General features: G+C 40.5%; 1 protein-coding gene across 13 annotated transcripts in view; it reads right to left on the bottom strand.

Annotated features, from left to right (window-relative positions):
• The window catches only part of LOC309702175 (protein NLRC3-like), a 169,632-nt gene that overhangs the window by 5,737 nt on the left and 149,754 nt on the right, over nucleotides 1–14,141 (bottom strand). For all 13 annotated transcript variants that reach the window (XM_082526653.1, XM_082526649.1, XM_082526658.1 and 10 more), the window contains one exon: nucleotides 3,233–3,406. In XM_082526653.1, coding sequence (XP_082382779.1) covers nucleotides 3,233–3,406 — 174 coding nt within the window. The remainder of the gene's footprint in view (nucleotides 1–3,232; nucleotides 3,407–14,141) is intronic.

The raw sequence follows: 14,141 nt of genomic DNA, 5'->3' as shown, positions 1-14,141 counted from the left end.
AAAAGCTCTTCTCCACTTTGAACTTCAATAAGTCCAAGTACAGGTCCAGACTTACGGATGATCATCTTCAAGACATACTGAGGGTCGCAACTGCTTCCTCCCTCAGGCCAAATCTGGCTCGGCTATGTGAGAGGAAACGCTGCCAGGTCTCTAGCAGCAAGGAGTAGGCAAGAGAAGCCATGTTCAGAAGAACAGTTCATTTTCTACAGTGTTCCATTCATGTTCAGAAGAAGGTTATAGAACTGTTAATACAGACATTTCAATCTAAATACAGCAGATATAGAAGCCTGAAAGAAACACACAAGTTCACTGACTAAAAATATCTTATTATTATTTTATTTATGTATTACAGATTGATTTATTTTCTTATTAATTCTTAATTTGTTTATTTATTTTTCATATTTTGTGTTAAAAAAATAAAAATAAAGAGATTTGAGAAGATTGGAATTTTTTAACCATGTCTTTCTTGTGGAAAACCTAATGCGGCCCAGCCTCACCCAGACTCTGCCTGCAGCGGCCCCCAGCTAAATTGAGTTTGAGACCCCTGTCCTACACCATAAATCAGTAAGAGAGGGTACGACCTCTCTCATGGCCCCAAGTGGTGTGTGCATGCCAGAGCACCCTGGAAGGCACACAGAGTCTTTACAGACTACTAAGGATCGAACCTCTATCATCATCCAATCGATTATACAACTCTAAGCATATATGAGTAAATATTTCTAAGCATATCCCATATGGAAAAGACTAAAAACTTATATGATGAAAGTCATACTCACGAAAGTGGCCACTTTCTCATTACTTTCATATATTGTTTTAGTAAGTATCGAAAACATACAAGTTTCATTATATAATTTTTCAAGGGATCTTATATCTGTTTTCACTCTTGTATGCTTTTCATACAAGTTTCACACAAGACAGATACAAACTTTATAAGATTTATATATCTTTTCCATATGGGAAATGACAATCAACAATATAAAGCTTACAGCTGGTTTTAATAACAACATTTATTTGTTTCTCAAACGAGAAAGAGCTATCGAGAAACACTCCTAAATCTTGAGTTCTTAACTTTTCCAGTGGGCCAAATTCAACATTATCTGCTAATGATAAATAGGCTGCCGTTATTTACTAATGCTAATTGGATGTGAATTAGCATTATGCACTAATGCTAACACTTACTTTTTAACAATGTGAGTAGCTAATGCTAACACTATTTCCCTTAACTTTATAACAATGTGAACGGCTAATGCTAACACTCTTTTCCCTAGCAATACAACATCTGAGCTGCTAATGCTGAGTAGGTCGCCATTAGCACCTACGTCTAATTAAAGGCAAATACGCATTAGAACCTAATGCTCATATCGTTTTCCTTTGCTTTATAACAATGTGAGCAGCTACTGCTAAATAGCATTAGCTAATAACAGCAGTCTAATTTAATGTAAGTTAGCCTCATTTGCATTATAACGATGTGAGGAGTTAATGCTAAGTATGCTGCCATTAGCAGCTAATTCTAATTAGGGGTGAATAATTATTACCAGCTAATGCTAATATCGTTTTCTCTTCCCTTTTAACAATGTGAGCAGCTAGTGCTGGGTAGGCTGGTGCTAGCAGCTAATACTAAAGCTAAAGCTAATTTGATGTGAATTAGCATTACATTAGTGAGGAGTTAATGCTAAGTAGACTTCCATTACAGGTAATGCTAATTTTAGGTATTTAGGAATTGGCAGCTAATGCTAATACTATATTTTCTTGCATTATAACAATATGACCAGCTAATGCTAAGTAGGTTGCCGTTATTAGCTAATACTAATTTGAGGTGAATTAGCATTATCCGCTTATGCTAACAATGTTTTTTCTTACTTTTTAACAATATGAGTAGCTAATCTGAACATTTTTTTTTTATTTAATTTTAACTTTTCCCCTGCGATGTGAAGAGGTAATGCTAAATAGCACGCCATTAGTGGCTAATTCTAATTTTAGATGAAAAAGCATTAAAAGCTAATGCTAATACCATATTTTCTTGATGTATATCAATATCAGTAGCTAATGCTAGGTATGTAGCCATCATTAGCTAATGCTAATTTAGGTGAATTAGCATCATCCGCTTATGCTAACAATGTGTTTTTTTACTTTTTAACAATACGCCATTAGTGGCCAATTCTAATGTTAGATGAGAAAGCATTAACAGCTAATGCTCATACTGTTTGCTTTGTAAGAATGACAGCAGCTAATGATACGAAGTCTACCGTTGTTAACTAATGTTAATTTGATGTGAATTAGCATTATCCGATAATGGTAACTCTTTTCCCCTGCATTACAACGACGTCAGGAGTTAATGCTAAGTAGGCTGCCATTAGGGGCTAACTCTAATTAGGGGTGAACAATTATTAGCAGCTAATGCTAATACTGTTTTCTCTTTCCTTATAACAACTTGAGCAGCTAATGCTAATTTGATGTGAATTAGCATTATATTAGTGAGCAGTTATTGCTAAGTAGGCTACCATTAGCAGCTAAAGCTAATTTGAGGTGAATAAGCATTAGTAGCTAACGCTAATACCCTTTTCTCTTGTGTTATAATGATGTGAAATGTTAATATTGTTCTCAAACAACAGAATGAGAATGAAATATTGATTCTAACAGGGCCCATAAACAGTATTAGCTTAGCAGCATTAGCTTATCAGAGTTTCCATCATGGTCACATAAATCCTTAGCAGAGCAAAGTGGCCTACTTAGCAATAGCTGCTCAAGTTGTAGAAAGCAAGGGAAAACAGTAATAGCATTAGCTGCTAAATGTGCACTTGAGAACAAATTTATTGTTAATTCAGCTGTGAATGTAGAGTTTGTCATTATTTAAGCTTCCATTTCCAAATGTTAGCTGCTCCTGTCTGCCTCTTTGTCACAAACACAGACTGAAATGATTCACAGCCTTGTTTCATCCTTCTGTCACTGTGGACATACAGCATGGGAAACATACACATGGCTGACACTTTATTAGGTACACTGGTATCTATCTCAGGTACACCTGTGACCTAAATGTTCCTGCAACCAGACTCCTTGGAGACCCCTACATAAATATCCATGAACTATCCAGCTAGACTAGTGTGTCTGTCCCTGAAAATATTCCTGCATGTGTGATTGTTCATGAGTCATCTGCAGGAAACAAACAGGAAGTGAGTGAAGGACACAGGAAATGTTTCCAGCTCTTCCTCCTCTATCAGACATCTCTCCATACCTGAGAGTGTCCAGTCTCCAGCCTGGATCCTTCAGTCCAGCCGACAGCAGCTTCATTCCTGAGGGACCTAGATGATTGTAGCTCAGGTCCAGCTGTCTCAGATGGGAGGGGTTGGAGCTCAGAGCTGAGGCCAGAGAAGTACAGCCTTCCTCTGTGATCAGACAGCCTGACAGACTGCAGACACACAAAACAACAATCAATCTGTCAACAATCGTTTTCTCTTTGTCACAATAACATCTATCCATCCATACATCCATTCAATGTTTATTTATAAGTGACAATACCCAACAGACAACAACAGTCATCTGAAGCTGTTTAACAGTGTAAGGTAACCGCCTCCACTGTGAGCAGCACTTGGTGATGGTGGGAAGAAGAACTCCCTTTGACACAAAGATCCTCCCAGTGAAAACAGGCTCCAGGAGGAGCATCTACCATGACTGGTAGCAGGGTGAGGGGAAAGAGAAGAACATGAACATCAAGAATGCAGCGAGTGGTAAAATAATAATAATAATAATGGATTGGATTTATATAGCGCTTTTCAAGGCACCCAAAGCGCTTTACAATGCCACTATTCAGTCACTCTCACATTCATACACTGGTGGAGGCAGCTACGGTTGTAGCCACAGCTGCCCTGGGGCAGACTGACAGAAGCGAGGCTGCCATATCGCGCCATCGGCCCCTCTGGCCAACACCAGTAGGCAAGTAGGGTAAAGCCCAAGGACACAACGACCAGGACAGAGAGCCCAGGGATCGAACCGGTGACCTTCCGGTTACAGATGCGATTCCCAACCCCCTGAGCCACGGTCGCCCTAAATAAAAATTTGACCTCAGTGTGCTCAGTGTTCCTGTCTATTCCTAACATATTCCTAACACGATAGCTGCACTTTAGAGCTCTAAAACTGGAACTGACACATAAAAATACTGAGAACACAGACTAGCAGCCACTGCATGGCCTCGAGTACGTATGTGGTGCGTTCAAAGAGCATCAGCATAGACATGGTGGGTTCATCAATATAGGACATAACAATTTCTATGGCGAAAATACTATCAATGAATGAGCCATAACATTTTAGCCATGTAAACATGTTATCAGTGGGCTTTCCAACAACTTGCATTGATCATTAAAGGATAAAATACGTGAGTCGAGGTCACTACGAGCCATGCGAGGGTCAAACATGGCAGAGAACCTTCCAGCAGCATCTTGGTTTATAATCCGCCTTTGGATCATCAGTTTAGGAGATGAAGGATCCAAGTAAAATAACAAGTTAAAAAATATGCAGCTATGGTCACTCACATGGACATCCTCCACACATACATCATGTATATTGTGATCAGGAGATATTTTATTTTGTATTCTCACAATCAGTTATCATTGATTAATCATTTACCATTGTTGAATCTGTTGACAGTATAATCTTTTAATTACATCTGTGTTAGTTTGAGCAAATATTAATGCACACTGACTGTTTATATAAAGTTGTTGCATGTTGGAGCAGTCACACCATACAGACCCACGAGTCCTGTTGGGCCCTGGCAGGCCTGCGTGTAGTTCTGCACGTACGCCGGGCCGGCCTCTACTTACATGCACGCACTTATGTAACACACGCACGTTCACCTACACACTTAGTAATAATAGGAGGGTCATCTGAGGACAGGTTTTCTGATAGATACACTTTCACAAAATGCACAATGTAATACACACTTGTTTTTCTCTTAAGAGTAGCAGTTGATGTCTATATAAGGGAAAACTTTGGGATAGGCGGGGAATTGTTATCATTTGAGATCATTTCCAGTAAAGATCCAACTGTGATGTCATAAAGGCAATATAAGGAGACTGATGCTTCAGTTGACGAGAGGATTCGATTGCAAATTGTCTTTTCCCACTCTTAGTGCACAGAGTGTGTAATAAAGATCACTATTTTTGACACCTACTTCGACTTGGGCTTGCTTTCTTCTCTTCCCTAACTCGAACGAACCTTAACAATATTTAAACCCAGGGAGAAAACAAGATCCAGTGTGTGACCCTTTTTATGTGTGGGGCCAGAAACATGCTGCCTAAAGTTAAAAGACTCAGTGACAGTGATGAGCTCAGCAGCAGTGTTACAGGATGCTTCATCAATATGACGGCTCAAATCTCCCAACCTTCTCCAATGAAATGATGGATGTCAGAAGGTCATTAAATTCAGTTAGAAAGACCCCATCAGGTAGAATAAAATACAATAACTGGTTTTTAGAGAACTGACCATCATCTGTGACTCAAATGCAGAAAAGGAGTCCGAGGTCATCAGACTGCATGTGAATCTGTCCTGGTAAACAACAGCGAGTCCTCCACCACGTCCTAAAAGACGGAGCAGCCAGCCGGGCAGATTTCATTCAAGTGGACATAATCAATGTTCCCTCTAAGCTGCGCACGGGTGCAATCCGCTGACACGCTCTCTGCACACAGAGTATCTGCATTGCGCACAAAAAGATATCTAACAGGCTGTGAGGCTCCTGAACTCTCTGCCCCCCTCTCACGGACAATAACCATATCCAACTTCTTAATAGCAATGAACTGGTCTGCATTGGTGCATCATATCTTTATTCTCTTCCCCCTCCTGCCCCCCCCCCCCCCTCCTTCTTAAATAGATAACTATCATATCTGATATCATATCTCACAGTACAATAATATTGAATGGGTTGCATTGTTGTACTTTGTCATGTTTCTCAGGTCTTTGTCTGATTTTCTACGAACATTACTTGTCATGTTCTCATGTTGTTGCTAAGGATTGTCTTATTGCATTGGAGTCACACTGGGTTAAATATGTACACTTGGGTTTTAAGGGGTATTTATTATTTTCTTCTTTTTTTTGGGTTGTATGGAAGCCACAAACGCAATTTCATTGTTCTTGACAATGACAATAAATAAATAATTACTAAATACTAAATACTAAATACTAACCTGAATTGAAATTAAAATAAATACGTTAACAATTCTGCTTTGCAGTGTTAGTCAGTGACTGGCTGCTCCAGTATTTAGAACGATGCCGCCTTATCCCATAGTCCAGCCAATGATTCACATTCGTATATACGCAGCTAATCAACGTCGCTGACGGGCTATGACAGCGTCCTCATGTGCCGACACCGGTGTTTTGGTTGATGTAGAGTGAAGCCACGTTAATGACAACGTGATCCAGTGATCCAAGGGACCGCTCAGGGAGTTTGTGTGTTCGCTCAGACACATGAAACATTAGAGGGAACATTGGACATAATTCTTATTTTGCTGCCACGTCTCAGTCAGACACATGAAATCTAGAGACTCTTTAATAAAGAGATCGCTTAGAATAAATGATTTGTTTGTTAGGGAGCGAACGTTAAGCGGGGCCAACCGAGTTGATGACGGTCGAGCTGCAAAATCAACAGCTGACTGCAGCGGCACTTGAAATAAAGACAATGCAGACCTGTAGACCTGCTGGCCAGGGCAGCGACTCCAGAGCTGGGGGAAGCAATGATCGATGAGCAGACATAGCTGTTATCAATAAAAACAGTGAACGTTTGACGGACACACCGTGAGAAAAACTGCTTCTGAGCCACAGAGCCCAGGTCCCAGTCACCGGCGTAACATATTAACTAAATGTCAGGAGAGGAAGTGGACGCAGGCACCAGGATTCTCCCCACAGCCAAGAAGCTAGCCTCTGGTAGCTTCTCAGTTTCACCTGGACGTCGGCCCTCGTTCCCCTTTTCCATCTCTTGAGGGTGAAAGTCCTGCGGGTTGTGAAGAGTAGCACACCAGGGGAGGAAGAGTTTTTCTGTTCAGCTGTTACAGTAGCTCTCCACTGAATCTTTGATGTTAAACCCTTTAAGACCTACCATAGAACCAAGTCTGCCAGAGCTTATCTTTAGATTTTTACATGCTGTAGTGCAGACCTTCCCAAACTGTGGTGCCCGCCCCCTAGGGGGGGCGCAGAGCCATGGCAGGGGGGGCGCGGTATGAAAAGGGAGGGGAACAAAACGCTTGAACACTGCTAGCACGGCGCCCACAGAAACGCAAAGCAGGAGATGAAGCATCGCTGAATATGTTTCCAAACCAACTTCATTCTAAGCCAAAGACTAGAAAATATGGTGAAGCAAATCTGCCCTTTGGCTTCACCTGCACAGGTGCTGAGCAGTGTTGGGACTAACGCGTTATTAAGTAACGCGTTATAGTAACTACGTTATTATTGTGGTAACGAGCATGGTAACTAGTTATTATGCCAAAATCAGGAACGCGTTACTCGTTACTGGGATTTAGATAGGGTCGTTACTCGTTACTTCGTGTGGTGGCATCGCGGAGTTTCCACAGATTCAGTAACATTAGCAAGTGGTGGAGGCAGCAGGTGGATGAAGGAAAAGGGACGCAGAAGGAAAAGAGACCCGAGGCGGCCGCCGGTCCAAGTGTGAACTGAACTTCAGGTAAGAAGTTATGACCTGCAGTCTCTCTGGGTCAGATATAAACCAAGCTTAGGTGGAGTTTATTTTCGTTATTCTGACTTTTTCCGTACTGCGTGCTAGCTAGCATGACGGAGTTTCTACACAGCTGGGTGGTGCTATGAAGTTAATGATGTTGAACCTTATTTTGTTCATAAGTTATTAGAGTTGCCAACCGTCCCGTCTGGTATTCAGAGAAAATATTACGCGTTTCTTATTGAGGTGAAAAGGAACAGTTTGTCCCGTAATTCAGCTACAATGAAAAAGGCACAAAGCTGGAGTTATTCTGTGTCTTTACGCTGCACAGCTGCCTCTTCTTCTCTCATTCTCCCCCCTCCCTCTCCCGTTTCTACTTCAATCATGAAACTGATCAATGATCAGCTGATCGGCTCTCTTGTTTGTTTATCGCCCACTTTGCGCCGAAAGAGGAAAACAGCGGATGTCGCGCTAAACAACAGCAGCACGTTTAAGCTTGATCAGCTGTTGTTAGAATTTATTTAATATTAATTTCTAGTATTTGCTGGAGCCACAGCTGTAAAAAAAAAAGCTGCTGGTCATGATATGTTTTGGTTATCTGGTGAGAGGGAAACATGAAGATGAAACCAGGAGATGTCCTTACTGGATCATCAGAGCTGTGATGGAGAAACAGGTTTACCTTTTAGGTGACATGAATGAGTTGAAGGGAAGTTATGAACTGTTTCTGAGAGACAAATAACCCCAGGATCCTTTTTTAGGAAGCTGACAGCTGGTAACTGTGCAGGTGCGGATCTAGCAAAGTGTGGCCAAGGGGGCATGTAGGGCATTAACAGGGAATGGGGGGCACAAAGAAATACTTTTCTTTCTTATTCTCATTTAAAATGTCTAGCTTTTAAAAAATAATTATCTGAATCTTACAACAAACGATTGATAGATTGATGCATATATACCATCAAAACAGTGAACATCACTGTCACAACAGTGTTTGTTTTCATTCAAAGGCTTTATGATTTTTCCTATAATGGTGGGCCAGTTTCTAGTCAAAATACCCGGGCCAATTTTCTTTCCCAGTCCAGCCCTGTATGCAGCTCATCTGCAGTCTGGTGTTACTTACATCTTCCTATTCAGAAGGCAGAATTTCTGAGTTCTGAGTACAATCGAAAGCACCACGACTGCAGTTTTTGTGTTGGATGTAAAAGGCGCACATGACTCTGTGACGTAGGCTAGAATCATGGCAGCAGTCAATGACGGTCCAGGCGTGGGGTTTCTCTCGTGGAAATATGCACGTTATCATATCCTTTCTATTGGTAGGTGGCACAGTGCACTTGTGGCAAGTAAGCAAGCTAGAAGACTGGCAAAGTTATGGAAGAAACACATTAACAAGAGAATTCTGAGTAAAACCAAAGTTACTTTCCCTAGTAACTAGTTACTTTGAAAGTAACGAGTAACTTGAAGTAACTGAGTTACTTTTGAGAGAAGTAACTAGTAATGTAACTAAGTTACTATTTTAAAGTAACTTACCCAACACTGGTGCTGAGGTAGGTCCCTGCGTCGGGAGCAGCGCTGGGCTCTTCCAATCATGGACAAACAGGATCCCACATTCTTAATTTTTAGTTCACAAACACTTGTTGTAGTGACTAACTACTCCTGACATTTTGGAGATGTGAGCTCTTTATAGAGTAAAGTTACAGTGAGATACAAATAACATCAGGCTGATCCTGCCACGATTTGTTCCCTCGATTCAAATCACAGACAAACAGGATCCCACAGCTGTTTATGTTTTTGAACCCATTTTGCACAGAGAGGCATTTTTTGAAAATGACAGCAATGTTGATTAGTATTACAGAAGAAGAAAAAACAACTACCCGTGACGCCTTTGTAAATGGAGGGACAGTAACTGCGTGTGAAACCTGCAGATACTCAGAGTAACAGTATTTTGTCTCTGTCTGCCATTCTGCAGTTCATCTCATGTAAACAATAACGTGGCGCACAGCGTGATGTGAAAAAAGGCGCAACCTTTGACGTTGCCAGATGAACTCTGTATTCCTCGTCCGCAAAAAAGGAGTTTTAAAAAAATCTCAGTTTTTGCTGATTTGAAACACTGTTTGGATGAAACAGCTGCGTTTTCAAAAATACCAGTGTAGGTGCGGACGTAGCGTAAAAGATTTAGTAGTTTATTTTCTTACTACCTGTAATTTATTGCAGATTACTTGTATTTGCTTAATTGTTTACTAAATGTTTGAGGTGTGAAATAAACCGCAATGGAGCAAAATATGGGCGTGTGTGGTTGGAGGATGTGTTAGTGCGTGTGCGTGCTGTTCACGCGCCGGGGGGGAGGCGAACGTTTTTCGTGTAAAACAAAGGGGGGCCCAGCAAAAAAAGTTTGGGAACCACTGCTGTAGTGCCATTTTGGGGAGCAGTTCAAGTTGCTATACATCAATACAACCGTTATAGCCCAAATTTTAATAATATGTATGCATTCAGTCCATAGTAACTACATATACATATATACATATACAGCAAAAAGTGCAATAAACTAGAACAAATTGAAAATTGTTTTGTTTTGTATTTTTACATATATTTGTAGTTAGAGAAATTTAAGAGGTTTATCCCTCAAAACGGAAGAACTAAAAAAGTTGCACAAAATAGTTTCCAACCACAGGAAATGTAATTTGAGTGTATCCATAGTTGTATTTTTGAGATACACCAAATTGTATATACTGCATGAAAAACTAAAATAAATACTACCATGTGAATTTGCAAGAAAAACTTCAGTGCATCAAAATAAACTATTTCCAACTGTGTAATTTGAGTTCTAAGCCTCCCAGAAACTATACTGAAAGGGTAAACTCAAACATGACTTTTAAAAACACCAGTGTAGGCTTCAAGGTAAAAAAAAACAAACAAACAAACAACTAGAATTTTCGCAAAAACGACGTCACTTCAGGTTTCGGGCAGGTAATGGCGGACATACGATAGTTTGGGCTGACATCTATTCCAACGTAGGAAGTGCTATGAACATCTGATCGGATTGGCAAAGCGTGTTTCTGGAATATTACTTTTTTGTTGCTGCAAGTGCTTTTCATGCAACTTTTGCAAAGCTATGTGTGGAAGGAAACGGTGACCTAGGATAAGCTGGATACATAAGATGTAAGTACAACTCCGGTTTCACATGCAAAAATAAAAATTATTGCACTAGCTTGTGTGGTTGCCGATCTACAGGCATTTAAAAATAGTTACGCAAAACTGAGCGTTCCCACTCTGACCGGCCTGAAAGGGTTAACAGTATCTCCCAATCATAATTTAAAGCAGCAGAAATTAAGTCAGAACTCAAAAGAGCAAAAATGACATTACAAAAAATGATTGACGACAGTGAAAAACTACATTGTTGCCTCCAGCAAGCTGCAGCGGCGGCAAAGCCAAACACAGGCGCCATCTTGTTTGACAGAAGAACGTAGCACACAGCAGCTACAAGCATAGAGTGCACCACTATTGTTCAAATGGAAGAAATAGAAAACACTCAATAAATCCTTCCACAGCTGAAACTAATGTAGACAATGTCAGGGGAGGAAGTCAAACTGAACTTATGACACCAAGCACGATAACTACCAAAATAATGCAGGAAAAGTAAACTAAGAAACCCTAAAGCAACTAAACAGAGCAGCTAGCAATAAACAAGAAGTGTAAACTATAAAAACATAGAAGCTAAATGCTAACATGGCTAACACTATCATCACTGTATGTAGCCCGACTCTTCTCACAGCAACATACAACTGTCATGGCTAGACATCTCACTGATTGGCTCATGTTAGCTTGTGAAAATATAACGTCCCAGCAGTACTAGCTGTTTTATATACTGTTTAAAATAAGCGAAATGTGCTTATAATGTGTAAATAAAGGCTGAAGCAGCTAGCACTGTTAGCATCAGCACCAAGCCCTGTTACATTTTACACTGTTAGAGCAATGGCTCCAATCTACAGCCTTTAAAATAATGATTAAAATTCTGTGATTGCAGCCATTCCCCAACTCTCTGTGAATGGTTCTCATGGCTATTGATCAGTGGGCTTTGATCAGTGGGCTTTGATCAGTGGGCTTTGATCAGTGGTCATGAGAATTTGCATAATTATGATTAAGGAACTGACCTCCCAGCCCATTGTTCCTTCAGTGGGCTGGTTTCAGTCATTATGCAAATGTACTGTTTATAAGATTGAAACCTGCAGTCAGCCGAGATTGAAGAAGTCACCTGGATGATGATGAAACATTTCTCCCACAAAACGCCACGTCCAGATGAACAGAATCAACTTTTGGAGATTTACTTACCTGGATGATTATTGGTTATTGGTAACTTTATTGTCCCTAATGGGAAATTGATTTGCAGTATGTCCGTACAAGCAAACAAACAGGCAACCAACACATCACATACACACTCCAAAATAATATAATATAATATAAGCCTGAGAAAACAACCTAGATTTTTCATCAAAAAAGTACAATGTGCAATGGCAACAACACATATGGTTCAGTGTTATTAACTATGATAATAGCAGTAGGTACAAAAGACAATCTATGTCTCTTTGTCTTCACTGCAGGCACTTTATAACGACGACCTGATGGAAGCAGTTGAAAATCATTAAAGAGAGGATGATCTGAACACAACATGACAGAGGTCGCCTTCCTCAGCACCTGCCTGTTATAAAAGTCCACAAGCTGGACCTGAGACCTCCCTGAAATCTTACCAGCCACTTTAACCAGGTTGTTAAGTCTGGTCTTATTATTCAGAGACATATTACCGTACCAAGCAATGATACAGAAAGTTAAAACAGATTCAATAAAACTTTTATAAAAAACGAGTCATCATTGCAGATGAAACATTGAAACCTCTCAACCTCCTTAAAAAGTCTTTGTTGAACCTTTTTCACTGTAGCAGCAAGATGTGACTCAAAGCACAGAGCTTTATCAAGAACAACCCCCAAATACTTATAACTGTCCACCAGTTCAATGGCTGCACATTTACCACTGTTAGCGCAGGATGAGGGGATGTCTCCCTGAAGTCAATAACCATGTCCTTGGTTTTCAAGGTGCTGATCATTAAGAAGGACTGATCACACCACGAAACAAACTCATCCACAACAGGCCCATGGGAATCCTCTTCACCATGAAGGAGGCTTACAATGACTGTGTCATCTGCGTATTTAATGAAATGCCTGTTGGCCTGTGTACTGCGACAGTCATTAGTGTACAAAATATACAGTAGAGGAGAGAGACAACAACCTTGCGGTGAGCCAGTGGAAGAGTTCAGCTGTTTGGAAAAACAGCCGTTCACTCTCACACACTGAGATCTGTCAGTTAAAAAGTTTAAAACCCAACCAACGAGATTAAGATCAAGTGTAAACTGGTTAAGAAGTTTATCAGCTAAAAGATGTGGCTGGATAGTATTAAAAGCTGAAGAAAAATCAATAAATAAGAGCATGAGCTTTGGCGCCATCAAGATGGCGATAAAGGAAGTTCAACAGAGTGACCACTGCATCATCAACACGTCTACGAGGCCTGTATGCAAATTGTAGAGGGTCTATAAGCTTCTCTACTTGCTAACTGAGAGTCTGAACTAAAACCAGGAAGACTTATCTTATTACAGTCACTGTAACAGTGACCAGTCATGTGTTTCATGCCTGCCCAGGCCACCCTTAAGTTATTGCTACCCATCTCCGCCTCTACCTTATCCTTGTATTTTACTTTGGCTTTTTTAATTTCTGATCTGATCTCCTTCCTAATTTCTCTAACTTTCAAGATATTCCCTTAAATAAAAGCTTTTTTCCTTTCATGAATCAGCCTCATAAGACCTTTTGAAGACCATGGTTTGTTATTAGGAAAAAAATGGAGATGGTGTCAGTCGCATTCTTAGGATTCGCTTTAGGGTGGATGTAAACAATGGTGACGTTGATCTGTGGGAATTCCCTCGGCAGATAAAACGGCCTCAAAGACACAGAGAGGAGCTCAATGTCAGGCAGACACACTTGTCTACGAACGGTCACATTTTTACACCATTTCTGATTTATATACAAACACACTCCTCCTTGAGATTTCTGGGTAGCTCCGGGGTCTCGATCCAAACGTATGGGAAACCCGAAGCCATTTAGTTCCAGAGAACAATCAGGGTCAGAGTCCTTGAGCCAAGTCTCTGTGAATGCCATTAGACATGTATCCCTGTAGCCACGCAAGTGTGCGACATTCAAATGCAGTTCATCCAATTTACTCCTCAGAGACTGCACATTAGCCAGGATTATTGATGGTAAAGGAATGACTCCAAACGACCGTCAGGATTGCCAATAAAATCATGCGAAATAAAAAACCCATCTTCGTTAAAAGAAGTTCCACAAAGCACAAGCCGATGCTATAGAATTTCCTCAGGCAAAATATATATATATAAAGGAATAAAAGAATGAAATAAAATAAGTTAAAACACTGACACTGACAGAGAGAGACAACC

The sequence above is a fragment of the Aulonocara stuartgranti genome, assembly GCF_965226115.1.
Source record: "Aulonocara stuartgranti genome assembly, chromosome: 3".
Classification (NCBI taxonomy): Eukaryota; Metazoa; Chordata; class Actinopteri; order Cichliformes; family Cichlidae; genus Aulonocara; species Aulonocara stuartgranti.
The sequence above is the reverse complement of the archived record's forward strand: the minus strand, read 5'-3'. Positions and strand labels throughout refer to the sequence as shown.